At 45.6% G+C, this 19,433-nt stretch overlaps 1 protein-coding gene across 6 annotated transcripts; it reads left to right on the top strand.

Moving 5' to 3' along the window:
- The first annotated feature begins 1,897 nt into the window (after nucleotides 1-1,897).
- On the top strand, nucleotides 1,898-14,945 carry LOC138416023 (ETS translocation variant 3). 6 transcript variants are annotated; one of them, XM_069544706.1, is made up of 6 exons: nucleotides 1,898-1,981; nucleotides 3,922-3,977; nucleotides 4,574-4,811; nucleotides 6,033-6,148; nucleotides 12,259-13,317; nucleotides 13,984-14,945. In XM_069544706.1, the coding sequence occupies exons 2-6, from the start codon at nucleotides 3,932-3,934 to the stop codon at nucleotides 14,001-14,003; spliced, it is 1,479 nt and encodes a 492-aa protein (XP_069400807.1). In that variant the 5' UTR covers nucleotides 1,898-1,981; nucleotides 3,922-3,931; the 3' UTR covers nucleotides 14,004-14,945. The 6 variants fall into 6 exon arrangements, with proteins under 6 accessions (XP_069400807.1, XP_069400795.1, XP_069400784.1 ...); XM_069544694.1 differs by having other exon boundaries at nucleotides 12,259-13,326; XM_069544700.1 differs by having other exon boundaries at nucleotides 1,899-1,981; nucleotides 3,919-3,977.
- The last annotated feature ends 4,488 nt before the right edge of the window (nucleotides 14,946-19,433 follow it).

The following is a 19,433-nucleotide window of genomic DNA, read 5'->3' as shown; positions in this document are numbered from 1 at the left end:
GTCCACTATGTACAATTTAAGATTACAGGCAGCATTTCTTGAGTGATTAACTTGAAGAAAAGCAATAGAATACAAAGGTTAAAGCAATCTGTTCTTCCCTATTACAGTAATCTATATATGGCACTTAAATTATTCTCATTTTATTCACCTATATAGGATTTTCTCACTAGAAAGGACCTTGTATCACCAACACCATTCTCTTTTCCTTTTAAATAGAAAAGGCAACTGTAGGCCCAGAAGGGACCAAGTTAATAGCTAATTTACAATAACTAGAGAACAGCTAGTGGCAAACCCCAAACTGGAAGCCAGCTTTTCTAAGTAATAGTGATGTTTCGTGTTCTTTTTGGCATTCAGGACATAAACGTATAGTTAGAACAGCAGTACAAAACAAAGTTTACTCCTTTATCCAAATTGTCGTTCACTTCCATTTCTCTTCTTCACTTCTGGCACATTCTTACTGATCATTTCAATTCACTTCAACTTTACTGATCCCCATTCCTCCCTTTTTTTTTCCTTTTGGAGTAAAACTAGGCCTTGACATCACTCAAACATACGGGGCTGGGATGGAGCTAATGTTGAACTGTTTGAGGTCCTTTACTAAGGTCCGTCTAGTCAAGGCTATGGTTTTTCCAGTGGTCATGTATGGATGTGAGAGTCGGACTGTGAAGAAAGCTGAGCACCGAAGAATTGATGCGTTTGAACTGTGGTGTTGGAGAAGACTCTTGAGAGTCCCTTGGCCTGCAAGGAGATCCAACCAGTCCATTCTGAAGGAGATCAGCCCTGGGATTTCTTTGGAAGGAATGACGCTGAAGCTGAAACTCCAGTACTTTGGCCACCTCATGCGAAGAGTTGACTCATTGGAAAAGACTGATGCTGGGAGCGATTGGGGGCAGGAGGAGAAGGGGACGACAGAGGATGAGGTGGCTGGATGGCATCACTGACTCGATGGACGTGAGTCTGAGTGAACTCCGGGAGTTGGTGATGGACAGGGAGGCCTGGCGTGCTGCGATTCATGGGGTTGCAAAGAGTCGGACACGACTGAGGGACTGAACTGAACCGAACTGAACTATTAAAGAACCTTAAAGGAAGAACAAAAAGTGCTTTGGACAAGATGCTAGTCATTGCTTGAGCAGGAACAAAAGAAAAAAGAAAGGGGAGATGTATTTGAATGACTTAGGGAGACGTGCAAGTTGTTTAGAAGAGGACAAATTAAGACTAAATGCAGAGGGACAGGGATCAGAGAAGAAACATCACAATCCCCTTAGGGGTGGGCGGAGGGAGTAAAAATGCCGAAGCAAGGCGATTCACAGAAAGCTTCACGGCGTCTTTTCAAAGTATCTGAAAAGGCTCTTTCTTAAGAGGGTAAAGAACGCCCTCTGAAGTCCGCGGGGGTCTCTTCCCATTGTGAAGCCTCTCCTCTCTGGGAGGTCGCAGGGCCCTTTTAAGGAGAAACAGAGGACCCCACCCTCTCAGTGGTCTGGGGGAAGCTTTCTGTCGGAGCCGGGTCCCTTCCAGTGAGAACTGCGAGGTGCCCTCCGGCGACAGGTGAGACCCCAAAAGCACAGCTTCGTCCACACTCGACCGGCAAGAAAGCCCGCCACATCCCCCGCTACTCCCGCCGACCACAGGCCGGCCGCCCGGCCACCGGCCGCGAGCGTGCGTAACGTGCCCCCGCAGCGTGACGCACGGGCCGCGCCGGGGAAGCTGCGCGGGCAGCGCGGCGGGAGGAGCGCGCGGCGGGGGCGGGGTGCGGGCGGAAGCCAGCGTCTGCGGAAAGGAGAAAGGAAAGGGAGACGCGGCTGGGTGCGGCGGGGCGCGGCTGGGAGACCGGCGGGAGGGCGCCGCCTCCTCCCCCGCCCTCTCCGCTGAGGATGGAAGTGACGAAAGCAGCCGAGGAGGTCACTTCCTGCTGGGGTGGATGAGGAGGAGCCGGAGACGCCGCGGAGGAGACCGGACCGAAGACCGACCGTGCCGGGGAGAGGTGAGTCCCGGCCTCGCCGCCGACCCGTCCGGGCCGACCCCCAAGCTTCGGCGGTGACGGCGTCCCTGCGGCCGGGGCAGCGGGGAGAGCCACGTACTAACCCTGCTGGGCCTCCCCCTGCGCGGGGGCGGGGGAGGGAGGGGGCCCCCGTGGCTTAGGGGCGACGGGGACCCGGGCAGCGTTCTCGCGGTGGCTCCGCGGAGCCCCGAGACCACGGGGAGAGGAAGGCCCGGTCGGGAGGCAGGTAGATAGGAGGCTCCGGGGACTGTGGAAGCCGGGACGCGCGCGGTACCGGGCTCTGCAAGCCTCACTTTATGGGGAATGGTCGCAATCCGAGGGAAGGCAAGGGGCCTGCCGGGCTGTGCAGAGTTAAGATGAGTGACCCTACTTCGACAGTGTGTCCTCGGAGTGAATTTGCGAAAGGCATGAAGAAGGCGCCTCCGGACTCCTGGGAGGAAGGCCTTTATAGGTGAAAGCGGAGAGTTGGGATGTCAGGAGAGAGCTTCCTGGGCGCGTCATTGTTGCGGCGGGGTTTGAACCCCAGAGTCGTCGTGAGTGAAGGCATTCCCGTGTCAGGATAATGACCCCCTCACCCCGACAGAGCAGCCTCGTTGTTAACGTTCAAGGCAGCTTCCTGGAGTCGTGGGGAAATTAGTGTTTTTCCTCCCTCATTGTCACGGAGATGGAAGCAGCCAGGAGAGGAAACTCCTGCCTCAGCTCTGGGGCCTTGTTATTGTGTATCTTGTGTATGTAACTGTGTGTTTCTGTTTGTTTGTTTTTCTCCTTCCTTTGGGGCCTTTATCCATCCTCATTCCTTGGTAATTTCTTAGACCGAAACTTGCTGGTTAGTCTTCTAAATGTATATGGGGGGGGGGGAGTTTCAAAGGATCTAGAGGAATCCTAGGTTAGATGAAATTTCAAGATTAGGAATTTGTATCCACCCCGCCCTAGGGTCACCAAGGCACCTACATTCCCTCTAGACTCCTGCTAATGTTGATGCTGAGGGCCTGTCATTCACCCTGGGGAACTGCCTGAGTAAGGGTAAATCTGCCTTCTGCTTGCATCTCTCTCTGGCCGTTTTACTCTTCCCTGCTTTTTGCTGAAGGAGTAACTGATACAGGCTGCTTGCTGCTAGGAGCAGGAAATTTATTAAGGAACTGTAAATCTGGATAGAATGAATTCAAATCACAGCCAGACTCCCTCCACTTGTTGAACAGAAGGTTCCCAAAAATGCTTGCTTCTTTTTTCCTTTCTATTAAAGGGAGAAGATGTAAATTTTTTCCTCAGAGAAAAATGGGAGGAGTGTAAGTTTTCGTGTATAGAGTAACTGTACATATGGTGTGTTTACTTCCTGTATCCCAGGGTGTTTTTCAAGGAGGAAGGGGCAGTTTCTGCTTGGGAGGAGTTTTCCTTTTCCCATCTCACATAATTTAGGAAAGTAAATCAAAATCAGATGTTCATTTTTGAGTGGCAATCAAATGGATTTGGGTTTTGGTGGTTTTTTTTTTACTCTTTAAACTGGTACATCTGGGTGAACTCAGGCTTGTGTATCTTGGCATCTGGGCCTGTCTAGTAATAGAAGACAAACTGTTTGACTTGTTCTGGCTGCCTTTTTGGACTCATTTCACCATACCCTTCCTTTTTTCACGTTTGAAAGATTGGTCAGGAGGGAGAAAGCAAATATTAAAAATAGTGTTTACTATTTGTGGTTTAAAGTCAGGTAAGAGATAAATTATAGTCTTTGAAGTTGATGACCTGAGAATCATCATTTCACGACTTGAGGATTAGCACTCTGGAAGTGACATGTTTGGAAGAGGGTTACATAAGGAGGGAAAGATGAGGAAATGGAAGTTTGGGGAAAGGCTGTGGCAGAAAACCCTGGGAGGATAATAAACACAGAACACCTTGAATTAACTGATGTGGTTTGTGTCTCTCAGCAGGAGGGTGAAAATGAAAGCGGGCTGCAGCATCGTGGAAAAGCCAGAAGGAGGTGGAGGTGAGCAGGAGTTAATCAGTCATTCTCTGATGCACCTGGAATGTCCCTTAGCGGTTCCTTTTCTCTTCACTTGGGCTTGGTTCACAAATGCCAGACTGTGACTGACCGCCTCTTGACAGGGTAGATATTGCTAGGACAGTTCTATGCTTTTTCCTATGGATGAATGTTAACAAATGTCGTCACCACACCCTCATTTCCAAGCTTTCGAGTCTCTTTCCTCTTAGAGAAACAATTCCAACCTTGGGGAAAAGGTGCTGTTTTCTAAAACATTGTCTTTCCTATGTGTTCCCTTTGAAACTTTCATGTCCTCACAGGAAGTAGGCATGAGATTTAGTAAAGTCTGAAAGGGGAAAAGATTAGGACACCTGGCTGCTGCTACCCAACTCTTATCAGATTTAATGACTGCCACAAGGAAAGGTAACTTTGGTCTGCCTTCCTCTGCACTGTTGTGATTAGCCCCAGTTGACTGAAAGGGTGTTGGTGGCATGTTTGCACAGCTCTCTAGAGTTTCTGAGCGTCGGAATGTGAAGCTGGGGATGCTGGTATGTATGTTCCTAGCTCCTGACTGCCTTGATCTTGCCCTTTTCATATTAAAGGGTATCAGTTCCCTGACTGGGCCTATAAAACAGAGTCGTCCCCGGGCTCCCGGCAGATCCAGCTGTGGCACTTCATCCTGGAGCTGCTGCAGAAGGAGGAGTTCCGCCATGTCATCGCCTGGCAGCAGGGAGAGTACGGGGAATTCGTCATCAAGGATCCGGACGAGGTGGCCCGCCTCTGGGGCCGCAGGAAGTGCAAACCACAGATGAACTACGACAAGCTGAGCCGGGCTTTGAGGTAGGGAAAAGAATTCCCAAATCCATTGTGCTGACAGATTGGAAAGAGGCTTAAGTAGTTTGGTAGATGTTGGATAAAAAGGTATCAGGTGATGAGAGACGACACTAGTGAATAACGTGTAGCTTTATACCGGGAGTAGAAGAGCTGTTAAATCTGGGTGGCATAGGCGCAGGAGGAGAAAGGCACGTCTTTGGTTGTATGTTGGAGGGAATCCCAACGTGGCTGGCACTGGGTCCTGACAGCCGATTCTGCTCTGTAGTGGGCGAGAATGTGTGGTGAAACCTGGATTGGAGCTAATTTGTAAACCTAAAGATTAGTTTAGACTTCCCTGTTGGGGAATGTCTCTTCTTTAGGCTCTCCTGAAAGAAACGCAAAAAACAGTGAAACAGGCATGCAAGAGGATGGCTCAGTGCATGGCGGGGCCCTCGCTGTTGGGCCAGTGAGCTCAGTGGGCTGTTGGTCCGTAGGTTGCGCCAGCTTGTCTAAAGATTGGTCACTCTAAGCTTTCTCAGGTTCTCTTTTCCCCTTGTCAGTCTTTATATTTCATAATCCTTTATCCCTCCAGGGGTATTTATAATCTATGCCACTGAATATATTCAAGGTTCTAGGTACATTGAAATTCCCCTGACTTCCTTCATTGTGTGACCCCGAATGTAAAATCTGAGCAGCAACATTGCTGGAGCCTCTCACTTCTTTTGAAAGTGAAGTAGGCCAAGCTGACTGCTGTTTTCCAGCTCAGAATGTACCATTATTTGACCTGCCACCATAAAACAGTTCTACATTCCTTTGTCTATGCCTTGAGCTTAGGCCTCCAGACTAACCACATCAGGTCTCCCAAGAGATTTGCCTGCCCCCACCTGGGGAAGGCAGAAAAGAGAAACAAAGCAGTGACGTATAGTGGAACAGGAAGGAAATGGACTAAAGAATTGAAACCGTAGAGAGATAGAGAAGAAAAGTGGCTGGGGCTCGAATAGGTGTACAGGGTCTCAAAGAGAGACTGTCTTTGTAAAGGACTAGAATCTTGTTGAAAATTGAATCTGAAAAGTAAGCTCTTAGGTCTCCCAGCTCTAACCTGAGGGCAAAGCTGCAAAAGAATGATATAGTGAGAAAGTTCGCAAGTAAATACTCAGAGCAGGAGCTGTTGATTGTCGTGGTTACCTAAGTGTATCAAAAACGGTCAGTAGCCAGAAGACGACTTGACATGCATTCTTGTTTTTACAGATACTATTACAACAAGAGGATCCTTCATAAAACAAAAGGGAAAAGGTTTACTTATAAATTTAACTTCAACAAGCTGGTGATGCCCAACTACCCATTCATCAACATTCGGTCAAGTGGTAAGATGCAAACTCTCTTGGTGGGGAGTAAATTCTGAGTTAAAAAATTTTAAAAACCCAGGTCTTCAGATTTGTCATGCTTACGGGGTATTTAGAAACACCACAGTAATATGATCCCCTGGATTCCCTCTGCCAACTATTCTCATTATTCTCACAGGAAGTGATAGACTGCAGCAGTGAGATAGATTTGGTTGATTTGGGTCTGTTTTCTGCATATTATCTGTCATCTCCTAGATATTGTTACATTGTCTTCTTCAGGAATATTATTCCATAGGTTTGTGTTGATCCTTAAGTTCAGGATTCAGAATTTCAACACCCAGCCCAGTGGCTCTTTCACAGACAAGAACTAGTTTCTAAAACACTTCCGATTTTCTATGAAACAACCAAGCTCACCCTTATCAAGTGAATCTCATCAAAACCACAGCATCCTTGATCACAGGAGGGGAGGTTCAGATGTTTGCAGTGAAAAGCAGTGCCTTTGATCTGCACCAACAACTCCTCGGAGAACAGGACTCTGGGGTTACTTGACCTTCTCTCCTCTGAAGTGTTGCAAGGCTTCGCCTCTAGGCTCTCCACGGGATAGCTTTCCATTACAGCTTTTCACGGAGGTTTTGGGTCTGCTTCTCAGCGAAGGAGAAGGCAGTTTCTGATAAGGATGTTTGTTTCAAGATGCAAATCAGGCCCCTGCCTAAGAAAATAGATTGTATTTTACTAATTTCTGAGGAGTCCATCAGTGCTCTGTCTTTATGGAACTGTATAAGGCAAAGAAATCTGCTTATGACTCTGTAGTATTACAACTTCTCAGAGAAAAGTTGGAAGAAACCTGAAAATTTAGAGCAGGGGTGTGGCTGAGAGAATATGCTGAGATCCTTGGCAGATATGTAATTACTACACACAACAAGTTAGGGCAGTTTTAGCTTCATGCTGCTATCATTACAGTTCCATCTCCCCTGTAACCACCCTCCTGTCCCTGGGGCATGCATTTAAAAAAAAAAAACTATTGGAATGCATCTCTAATTACAACCTGTTTTCTTTCCTTGTGCCTGAGGGAGAGGTGTTAGGAAATCAAACCTGTTCTAACCACTGGCATCTTGTTTCCTCTATTTTTCACTCTTGCCCCCTCCCTGTGTACCTAGAGGAATTTTGACTCTAGGAGTCAGTTCTTTGCATCAGGTGGCCAAAGTACCGAAGTTTAAGCTTCAGCTTCAGTCCTTCCAATGAATATTCAGAACTGATTTCCTTTAGGATTGACTGTTTGGACGTCCTTGCAGTCCAAGAGACTCTTCAAGAGTCTTCTCCAATATCACAGTTCAAAAGCATCAATTGTTAGGGGCTCAGCATTCTTTATAGTTCAACTCTCACGACCATACATAATTACTGGAAAAACCATAGCTTTGACTAGACGGACCTTTGTTGGCAAAGTAATGTCTCTGCTTTTTAATATGCTATCTAGGTTGGCATAACTTTTCTTCCAAGGAGCAAGCGTCTTTTACTTTCATGGCTGCAGTCACCATCTGCAGTGATTTTGGAGCCCAGGAAGATAAAGTCTCTCACCGTTTCCATTGTTTCCCCATCTGTTTGCCATGAAGTGATGGGACTGGATGCCGTGATCTTAGTTTTCTGAATGTTGAGTTTAAGCCAACTTTTTCACTCTTCTCTTTCACTTTCATCAAGAGGCTCTTTAGTTCTTTACTCTCTGCCATAAGTGTGGTGTCATCTGCATATCTGAAGTTATTGATATTTCTCCCGGCGGTCTTGATTCTAGCTTGTGCTTCTTCCAGCCCGGCATTTCGCATGATGTACTCTGCATATAAGTTAAATAAGCAGGGTGACAATATACAGCCTTGAGGTACTCCTTTCCCAGTTTGGAACCAGTCTGTTGTTCCATGTCCAGTTCTAACTGTTACTTATTGACCTGCATACAGATTTCTCAGGAGGCAGGTCAGGTGGTCTGGTATTCCCATCTCTTTCAGAATTTCACTGTTTGTTGTGATCCACACAGTCAAAGGCTTTGGCATAGTCAATAAGGTAGAAGTAGATGTTTTCCTGGAACTCTCTTGCTTTTCTGATGATCCAGCAGATGTTTGCAATTTGATCTCTGGTTCCTCTGTCTTTTCTAAAACCAGCTTGAACATCTAGAAGTTCACGGTTCACATACTGTTGAAGCCTGGCTTGGAGAATTTTGAGCATTACTTTGCTAGCATGTGAGAATGAGTGCAATTGTGTGGTAGTTGAGCATTCTTTGGCATTGCCTTTCTTTGGGATTGGAACGAAAACTGACCTTTTCCAGTCCTGTGGCCACTGCTGAGTTTTCCAAATTTGCTGACATATTGAGTGCAGCACTTTCACAGCATCATCTTTTAGGATTTGAAATAGCTCAACTGGAATTCCATCACCTCCACTATCTTTGTCCATAGTGATGCATCCTAAGGCCCACTTGACTTCACATTTGCATTTTTTTCTATTGAAAACCCACAAATCCAGCCACTTGGATAACCTGAATGGGGACCAATATGCTTTTCCAGGAAAAGGAAGTCTGGACTGTCACTCTGTGAAGACTCTGGCCTAGCAGCCACACAGTAGTGGCCTAGAACTGCCTGTTGGGCCAGAAGGCAGCTGAATCAACATTGATTCTTAACCAGGCTCAAGATCCTGGTCAGAAGATCATGGGGAAAGCAAAAAGTCCGTTTCTTTTAAGGATACGACTGGTTTTTTACATCCTGGATGCAGATAACCCCAAAGAACTAGAGTCAATAGTTCATAGAGAACTTTTACCCAAATAGACCAAACATTTCAGGTTAACTTCTACTGATGACAAAGAAATGTAATGTTTATTGAACGTCTGCTTCATGGAGGTACTTTTGCCCAGTGTTTTTGTGAGTTAACTCACGCCACTCTCCCAGCTTAGTAAAGTATATGTCTTAGTATCCCCATTTTAAAATGATAACATTGAGGATGACAGCAGAGTCAAAGATTGATCAGGGTGGCTTGAATACAGTTACCTGTTGGACAGTTTCTCAGGAAACAATTCTTGAGCCATTGAGCTATTGAAATCTGGCTCATATTTAATAGATCATACGTTCCTTCCCTGGATTTGGGATTCATTAATTTGTTCAACAGATAATGTGTTAAGACTTAAAAACAAAAAAAAAAAATTGTGGGGGAGTTATTTCCCGCAAGGAACTTAAAATTTAGCAAGAGAGATAAGATATCGATGTGGAATGTGATAAATGCTCTGAGAAGCAGAGCTGTGTGGATTTAGATCCTGGAGGCTAGAGAGATCTTGTCTAGATGGTGGGCTGATACAGTTGGGCTATAAGTTTTTTAATATTTACATCAAAATGTATGTTTAATGGACTTATAAGAAACATTGGAAAGATGCAGGAGATATGTAGTAAAACTGCTTACTGGTCAGAGTTTGGGGGCAGGGCAAACCAGTTCAAGGATGAACTTGAGACCTCTCTACCCCACCCCAGTTTTTTTTATATTTATCCTTATTTTAGAAAACTTTCAAGCTACAAAAAAAATTGAGGGGGAGAAAATAAAACTGTGAACACCCATATATCCTCTACCTACAATCACTAACGGGTAACATTTGCTTTATCTGTATATGTAACTTTTTCAAGATTAACTTACAGATGTGACACTTTATCCCTGTGTGCTTCAGTATGTCCTCCCATGCACAAGGACATTCTCCTCCTCATCACAGTAACATCACCATACTCAGGAGATTTTAACATTGCTCCAATATTGTTATCTAATATATGGTCCATATGCCTTTTAAAAGTTTTAGCTTTTTAAACCATGATTATTTTCTAATAAAAAATCATGTATTTCAACAAATACATGGAATTTGCTATATGCTGGTACTAGTTTAAGGACTTCACAAATATTAATTCTTGTAGTTCTCATAGCATGAGGATTAGTCCTGTTATCATCTGTTTTACAGGTAAGGAAACTGAGACTTGGAAAGGTAAGTAAGTTACCTAGAATAACATTGCTATTAAGTGATAGTGCTAGGGTTTGAACCCTATCAAGGGCCTTATTCCCATTTTGCCAAAGGGGTTCAAAACCCATTGGTTATTTGTACCAGGCTACAAAGTAGAAGGTGCTAGAACTAAGATTCAAACCCACATTTTCCAGCCCTACTGAAGTAGGACTGCTGCAGCTAGTTAAAGTGAAAGTGAAGTCGCTCAGTCGTGTGCAACTCTTTGCGACCCTGTGGACTGTAGCCCACCAGGCTCCTCTGTCCGTGGGATTCTCCAGGCGAGAGTACTGGAGTGGGTTGCCATTTCCTCCTCCAGCAGCTAGTTAAAGGGATCCAAAATGCTACCTCCAGATTGCCTTCCTTCACTCCCTCTAAACCCACTTGGAAAATGCCCTGTATTCTGTCTCCATTTTTGCAAATTGACAATGTATCTTTAGCCCGTGTAGAGACTGAGGTATCTATCTTCCAGTTTGAAAAAAGCAAAACAAATGACTGAATTGTTCAGCAGACGGGACCTTCTTTATCACCTCCGCTTCTCTCCATGTTATACTTATTCAGTCCACCAGCACACAGAAAAGTGTTTTGGAGGGGGGGTGTTTTGGGTTTTTTCTTTTGCTTTTGAATAGATGTGCTATTAATACAAAATCAAGATCCAAGAGAATAAAAAAAAGTAGAATCATAGCCACCATAATAGGCTGGTAGCAGAAATATTTTTTAGAGCCCACCCCCACCCCCACCCCCCGAGTCTGCTCAAATTGTATACAGGTCCATCCATCTGTTTTTCCTGATCACACAATTAAAATCAGTGGTTTTAGAAAAAAAAAAACCTATGGAACAGTTTTCTGCAGAACATCAGTTTGGGAGATGCTGCTCTGGCACAGTGTTCTTCAGACATGTGTGCCGAGAAAGCTTGGACTTGCCACCTGACCCCAGGGTCCTATCTGAAGATGACTCAGTTATACCAAGAACAGGAGAACACAGCTGATTGCTGGCAGTTCTTCGCCACGTCATATCTTGTGCACCTTTTTGTTTCTTCTCCTGTGTCACCACACTTGCACTTATTTGGGTTTTTCTTACTTTTTCTTCTCCTTTATCCTTCCCTCAAGGTAAAAATAGCCCTCCTGACATCATCAGTGATAGAAGACACTGATACCTCCCAGGAGCCCATAGGGCCCCTCAGGCCTCAGACGTCTCAGGCTATGATTATCAGAACGACTTTTGAGGGCAGTAGAGAACTTGTGAGCCTCTGAAGTTGACTTGTGTAGTGCAGTGTTGGTTTCTGCTTAGAGCTTCAGATCTCAGTCCACAAATTTGGGAGACAGGTGGTAGGTATTGGACTTTGTTCCAGCCTCCTCAGTGGTTGCAAGGCATGGAAAGCAGGATGGGAATGGAGATTGTGATACACAATTTGTATAATAGAACATAGATTTGGAGATATTGAAAAATATTAGACTGTCTATACAGAAGTGGTTGTATGTCAGAAATGATAAAAGGTACACCATGAGAACCTGCCTTAACAAACATGGCCCTTTCTTGTGTTCTGTTTTTATTCTTAAAATGTGGTCTTGCTCGTGTTCATATTTGTGAGGTACAGGGTCTTCAAGCTTTTAATGCATTGTTTACATACATTACCATCCCCAGTTTTGTCTGTTGGTTTTGGCTTGTTTGCTTATAGACGTGGCCCAAATAACGAAAACAAGGAAAGACCATTTGCAAACCTGAGAACTGAAACAGGTGTTACATGCTGTATATACACACTCTTACAGTCATCCATTCAGCTGATAGTTATTAAGAGCCTACTAATTATTCAGCTCTGAGCTGCTGGAACTCTACTTGCAAATGAGAAATCCCTGCCTTCATGGGGTTTAGAAAACAGATAAACAAGTAAATGACATTTTAGATAGTATTGAGTACTAGGAAAACAGTGAGTAAGAGGCTAGAGAAAGGCAGCAACTAAATTGAATGAAGGAAGCGGAAAAGACAAGCAGGTGAGATTCAGTCCAGCTGGAATGTTTGTTTCCCATTGCTCTTCAGCATTTTGTACTTATTTAGCGACAATCAAATTGCCAGTCATGCATGACTAGACCTCTAAAGTGGCCTTTTGTCTTTCCCGCCCTCACAGGTGTGGTTCCCCAGAGTGCACCACCAGTGCCAACAGGCTCTTCCCACTTCCACTTCCCATCACTGGACACCCATTCTCCAACTAGTGATGTGCAGCCAGGGCGGTTCTCTGCTAGCTCCCTAACTGCTTCTGGCCAGGAGTCAAGTAATAGCACTGATAGAAAGGTGGAGCTTCCAGAGCTGGAGGATGGCCCAGCCGCTGACTGGCGCCGGGGCGTGGATCTCATGTCCTCCCGAAGTGCCGTGGGTGGAGGGATTGGCCACCAGAAGCGCAAGCCTGACATCATGCTTCCTTTGTTCTCCAGGCCAGGGATGTACCCTGACCCCCATAGTCCCTTTGCCGTCTCTCCGATCCCAGGCCGTGGAGGCGTCCTTAACGTCCCCATTTCACCAGCCCTCTCCCTGACTCCCACCATCTTCTCCTATAGCCCCTCACCAGGCCTGAGCCCCTTCACCAGCAGCAGTTGCTTCTCCTTCAACCCTGAAGAAATGAAACACTACCTTCATTCTCAAGCCTGTTCTGTGTTCAACTACCATCTGAGTCCACGGACATTCCCTCGGTACCCAGGGCTCATGGTGCCACCGCTGCAGTGCCAGGCGCACCCCGAGGAGCCATCCCAGTTTTCCATCAAGCTGCAGCCCCCACCCGTCGGGCGGAAGAACCGGGAGAGGGTGGAGAGCAGCGAGGAGGCAGCCCCTCTCCCTGCTCCCACACTGACTCCTGTCCTACCGAGGATTAAGGTGGAGCCAGCCTTGGAAAAGGCTCCTGAGAGCCTCAGACAGTCGGCACAGGAGGAGGAGGAGCGCTCCCAAGAAGAGGGCACTGTGCCAGGCAGGACCACGGAGGAGGAAAAAAGCACCGTCTTTGCCCGCCCGGCTGCACCGCCTGTGTGGCCTTCTGTACCCATTAGCACCCCAAGTGAAGAACCCCTGGAGATGTCTGAAGACAGTGAGGACAGGCCTGGCAAAGAGCCCGGGGCACCTGAGAAGAAAGAAGATGCCCTGATGCCCCCCAAGCTTCGGTTGAAGCGGCGCTGGAATGATGACCCTGAAGCCCTGAGTAAGAATGGCAAGTTTCTCTGGAATGGGTCCGGACCCCGGGGCTTGGCAACAGCCGCTGCTGATGCTTAGAACTGGAAGAGGATTGGGAGCTGTTTATACTATAATCAAACACACACATGTATTTATGTAGCAAGATTTCAGGGTGGGGGGTGGGGAGGGAATTAGACTGGTTTGATCATTCTAGGGGTGTAGACTTGTATTTTTGTTTGGGGATAGGATGGGGTGTCTTCTGTTGTAAATTAGGTGGGATGTGAACACACTTTCCTGGTGAGTAGGACGGGATTGGTATTGAACTGAAAAGAGAAAGAGCCTCTGTTTCCTAGTGAGGCTTACACTTTGACAGACTCCCAGAGGGCCAAGAAAACTGTTTGGTCCCATAATAGTTCAGGTTCCAGACTTATTTCTTTTCTATTGTATTTATATATGGAAAGCCATTAATGAATTTATTTTGCTCTGAGAGAGACACATAAAGGGAAAGGGGCATGGATGGGAGGTTGAGCAGCGAGAGACCATTAATACTAAGTATTTTGCCTGAAATGTTTCTTTATAATTATTTCAGGGGAGGAATAAGATAATCTGTCTTACTGGGGCAGGGGGATGTTCACGTGTTACTCTTTTTCTTTTTCCCTTTGTTGTTTGGCTTTTTTTTTTTTTTTTAATATAGAATGTTTTCAGGAAACATGAAATGTACTGCCAGTTAGAGCGGGGCTGGGAAGGCACAGGCACCAAGCCTCGGCTACGTGGTTGAGACAGGAAGCCCTGCCGTGAATTTCTTGGACATTTCACCTACTTCATCTATTAAGAAGCCATGAGGAGTTGTAAACTCTTGTTCAGGGAAGAAAGAAGAGGACAGAAGGAAGTAACCTGATGCCTTTAAAAACAAAAACACAAAAATTATCTTTTTTTTTTCCCACCATGGGTTTGGGGAGCCAAACCAGTGTGTGACTGAGCGAGTCGACTGAGACGCAAGTGGAAGACGTCTCTCTTGTGTCTGCTGCTCTTACGTTGTCTCCAGTCAAAGCCTTAACAATGAACACACTTCAGCATGATACGGGTCTGTCAGCGTAAACCTGTAAAAGGGCACGGACAACTTCTCAGATAATCCAGAGGTGTCGGAAAATGTTAGACTTCAAGCTGGTGTTTAACCATGCCCACCTGATGTTATTGGGATGGGTAGCAGAAAGGCAGGATTGTGGGCTTTAAGGGCAAGTTATACTTGGAAATGCAGAAGGTAGCTGGGGGTACAAGTGGATGTGTATGAGGCTGAAGGGAGAGGTGGACAGGAAACATAGATGGCAGACAGCTGCCACAAGGGCTGGTGGGAGTGAACAGCGGGTGTCTGTCCTGATGTGGTGGTGCCATTCTTGCCATACCCATCCCCCTAGATCATACTAATTCTTAAGATCAATTGACTGTCTGTGAAACTCCAGGGATTGTTTCTTCATGGGAAGTTCTGTTCCATCAGCTTCAAAGGAATGGGAAGGTATTGATCAAAAATGAGGCAAAAGGGACCTGGACTAAGGGCAGACAGAATCCACAGCCAGCTGTGTGTGTGTGCGCACAGGTAGTACATAGTGTACAGAAATACGTGACGTGGCTCAGCCCCATGAGCAGCAGAGAGAGAAATAACTGCATATCTGGTGGGGGCAGGAAGTGGGCACGGGGATGCTTTCAAGAAATTCCTGACTCCATCTTAGCCTGGGTGAACTCTATGTACTAAGAAGCACTTGAGGGTTGTCTTTATGGTGGGGGTAGGGGGGGTCTTTTTTAAACTGGAGTGCATGCTTGAGAGAGGAGCCCAGGAAAGGTTAGAGCAGGTGAGTGAGTTATTAGATGGCTTAAGATGACTTGAGTCCATCGTGCCCTTTTTTTTTTTGGCAGTTGTCCTCCCCTTTGTTTGAAATTCCATGAGTGATTTGTCTTTCCCTGGAAAAAGGATTAGGAGAGTGGTCCCTAACAACTCAGGCTGCCTTTGGTTGGTTGTGTTTTTGTCGGTTCCTTTCTCTGTACCTCGACTTACCTCGAATCAGAAAAGCAAGCCCAGGCAGGTGGAAGAGGCATCTCTGCTTGGCATTGCCCAATCTAACCAGGGAGGCTGGCTGCCCACCACCTCTGTCCACTGGAGCAGAGGCACCGGCAGGTGTCAGTATGAACTCAGGAATAGACATGAGGCCTTTAAAGAGGGAGAAAAATCCATGATGCGTACCTGTAACCCCCTAGAACCCAAGTGCCAGAATTAATTCCTAGATGCTGCTTCTGTTTGAATAAAAAGTCACTGCTTTTACACTTGAAAAACACTCAAAAAATGTTCCAACTCCATGAAAACTGTTTTTGGCTTTAAGAAACTGTTTGATGTTTAACTGTTTCCTTTGATTGCCATTCCACCAGTAAATTGTTGGTTGATTTGCACTGCACACTGGGGTTGGGGGAGGGTACTACTCAGAGCCGAACTTGGGATTGCCTGGGAAGTGGACCAGGGGATGTGGCAGTCATTGATATTTCCTGGGGCAAAGCGGTGGGAGATAGTTCTTCTCCCCTAAGTCCACTCCTGGCAGCACCTGTCACAAGCCTGGTGCAAAGCCAGGTCATTCTCTTCTGTGAACATCTCATCACTGACAGCATGTGGAAAGGGGAACAACACCAGGTCTATTTTCCCTCCCCATTTTTTCCAACTTGTGCTGTGCCAAATGTTTAAAAATTTGCAAAGACAAATTTTGAAGTTGTGTTAATCAAGAACGTGTTCTTGCAAGCCGTTTGCTTTTCTGGCTATAGAGAAGAAAATAGTATAGAGATCTCTTCAGGGCATCCAGCCTTGCTGAGTGTTTTTGTTTTTTAAGAACCGCTAGGAGTGAAAAATGAACAATAAGTCCCTCCAACCCCAGTTTTCAAGCTGCACTGCATTAAACCCAGCTCGCTAACAGGGAATCACTGCACCCTAGTCCTCAGTGGGCCAAGAAACTCAGAAGCATTAAAAGAAAAAAATAGTTGAAGTATATCACTTTTTACCAAGCGGGTAGAGTCAGTTAGTTGGCTGTTTGTCCCTTGTTTTTTATTTATTCCATAAATATATTTGTGTTCTTTGTTTTATAGACAGTAATGGAATATACTTTTAAATTTGGGGGGGGGGGAACTGATCAGTCTTTCAAGAACTGTTTGATTTTTTTGTTCTTGGGGTGGGGTGGGGCGTTACCTGTTAATTTGTTTTGAAATACTTAGGCATTCTTATAAAAATGCCTAAATAAAATTGTGTTATAAAATTGAGATGCAGGGATTTTTGGAAATTCACATGTGAAAGGTGACTTCACTAGTTACCCGCTTAAGCAGAATAGTGTGTATATGTACATAACCTGTAAGTAATCTTAACTCCATTGTGCAGTGCCTTTTAGATGTTCTGCTTTCTATAAAGTCTTCAAATTTTTGCATATATATATTATATATATATGATGTAATGTTATAGAAATATATGTATAATATACATATTTTTTCCAGGGGTATCTGATAGCTCTGTATTTTGTTATGGAAGTTGAAAGAAAAAAAAAAAGTATTTTACCTCAGAAGTTAAAAGTTAAATAAAAAAGAAAATACTTTTAAGTAATGTTTGCAGAGTGTTGGTTTTGTTGCTGACACACCAAGCCAGGTGGTTGTGCCGGAGCATTTGCTGCGTGCGTGCTCGTTCACTCACCCCCACACTTTATTCCTGTTGTGCAGGAACCAGCATAGTGAGGGTCTTAACAGTTCTGGAGATGGTCAGTTTCCTTGTGTCAATGGCTGCTGCTAGATAGAATACCACTGAAGCCACAGACAAGTTGGTTGGGAAATGTCACCCTCAAAATTGATTTGAGAATTCATTCAGAGTACATGGCAAAGCCAGAAACAGTAGGCCACACTTTGTATGAATCGGTTCATATGAAGTATTCAGAATAGGCAAATCCATAGAGAAAACAGGTTAATGGTTGCTGTGTAGAGTGGTAATGGGTCACATTTTCTTTTGGGGGGGTGATAAAAATGTGGAGTTAGTGATGATAGTTGTACAATTTGAATTGAATTTGACTACATTAGCCTCTCCTGAAAGGGTGACTTCTCTGGTACGTGAGTAATAATCGCAATAAAGGTGGTTGTGTTGTTTTTTGGCCGCAGCTTGCAGAATCTTACCCAACCAGGGATTGAACCTGTACCCCCTGCATTGGGAGCACAGTCTCAACCACTGGACTACGGGACAGGTCCTTTGTTTTGTTCTTTGAGTATATGAAAGGCCGGTGCGAGGGAAACCTAGTATTGCCCAGAAGAGGACAAGAGTCGAGAAGTAGGAGGAGAACTAAGTATCACGTTACGCACTTGAACAAAAATGGTGCCAAGCTTTTTGTTGTTCAGTCGCCAAATTGTGTCCAACACTTGCAACCCCATGGACTGCAGCACACCAGGCTCCTCTGTCCTTCACTATCTTCTGGAGTTTGCTCAAATTCATGTCCACTGAGTTGCTGATGCTATCTAACCACTTCATCTGACGTCCCTTCTTTTGCCTTCAATCTTTCCCAGCATCTGTCTTTTCCAATGAGTCAGCTCTTCACATCAAGTGGCAAACACTGGAGCTTCAGCACCAGTCCTTCCAGTGAATACTCAGGGTTGATTTCCTTCAGGATCGACTGGTTTGATCTTGCTGTCCAAGGGACTCTCAAGTCCAGACTAAGTAATCTCATTTTACTCTTGAGATAGGCAGAGTGAGCCCAACATTTGTAGAGTCATAGCCAGGTGTTAAATTTGACTTCTACTAAAAGATCCTGTGAGTTCGAGAAGGCTGGAATTTATGAGGGGTAAGGCCAAAAAGGCAAACTAGAATGGATTATGAAGGGTCTTAGGAGATACCTAGAGTTTACATTTTATTCTACTAGCAGTGGTCATCTCCAGTATTATGCAGAAGAGTCTGAGCTAGGCCAAAGAGCAGGAAGGCCAGCTTGTGAAGTGAACATCTCTGCCATCATGAGACCGTTAACTCATTTTGGCAGGAAAAAGTGATGTGATAAAGGCTGGCTGGTTGACTCCCACAGTTCAGTCGCTTAGTCATGTCTGACTCTTTGCGACCCCATGAACTGCAACATGCCAGGCCTCCCTGTCCATCACCAACTCCCAGAGTCTACCCAAACTCAAGTCCATTGAGTCAGTGATGCCATCCAACCATCTCATCCTCTGTCGTCCCCTTCTGTCCTCAATCTTTCCCAGCATCAGGGTCTTTTCAAACTAGTCAGCTCTTTGCATCAGGTGGCCAAAGTATTGGAAGTAACCCAGATCAAGCTGGGAATGAATGGGCTTGGATGCAGACCCTCTAAGAGAGCCTCTTGATTCTTTCCCATCCTCAGGCTGCTGAAAGAAAAGTGAGGGCTGTTAGGAATGAGACTGGATGTAGTTTTGAGATCAGGAAGGATCCCAGGCCACTGGTCCTGCCACCCCATGTTGGCCATTCAATGCACAGAATTGTACAGCAGTTATTCAAATTCTGAGCAAAGAGAGGAGTGAGTGATGGTGAGCGGGGGGAAGAAGTAAGGAAAGACATGGAGCTTCAGGACGAGAACACAGGCAGGGGAGTAGGGGTATCAGGGTTTGAGATGAGAAAGTGTAAATCTCAGAGCCTGTCAAGATGAGTGAGTCGGTATACCTACGGCTGATTCATGTTGATGTACGGCAGAAACCAACAACATTGTAAAGCAATTATTTTCCAATTTAAATAATTTTTTTAAAAGATGAATGGATAAGGAATTAACTCTTCAAAGATTCCTCATCACCTCCCTGTTTACAGTCCTTACTTCATTTAGAAGGCCCTTCATAATCTGGCCTCCATTTACCCTTGCAGCCTCGTCCTTAACCCCACACATGCACACACACACTCAGCCACCCCACACAAAGCCTAAGCTGCAGCCGAAACAACCAGTGCAGCGCCAAGTCATAGAGACGCTAACTGGTATGACCAGGGTTCAGGCCCCGCTGCCTGTGCTCTTAACCACTCGTGCCATAAGGCCTCTTGGCCCCGCTGAACTCACTGCCTGAAGACAGACTTCTTCCCTCCTCTTCACCTGACCAAGTACATTTTATTCAGAATTCGGCTCAGATGTCATGGCCTCC

This window comes from Ovis canadensis, chromosome 1 (genome assembly GCF_042477335.2).
Source record: "Ovis canadensis isolate MfBH-ARS-UI-01 breed Bighorn chromosome 1, ARS-UI_OviCan_v2, whole genome shotgun sequence".
Lineage (NCBI taxonomy): Eukaryota > Metazoa > Chordata > Mammalia > Artiodactyla > Bovidae > Ovis > Ovis canadensis.
This window is presented reverse-complemented; position numbering and strand designations above follow the sequence as displayed.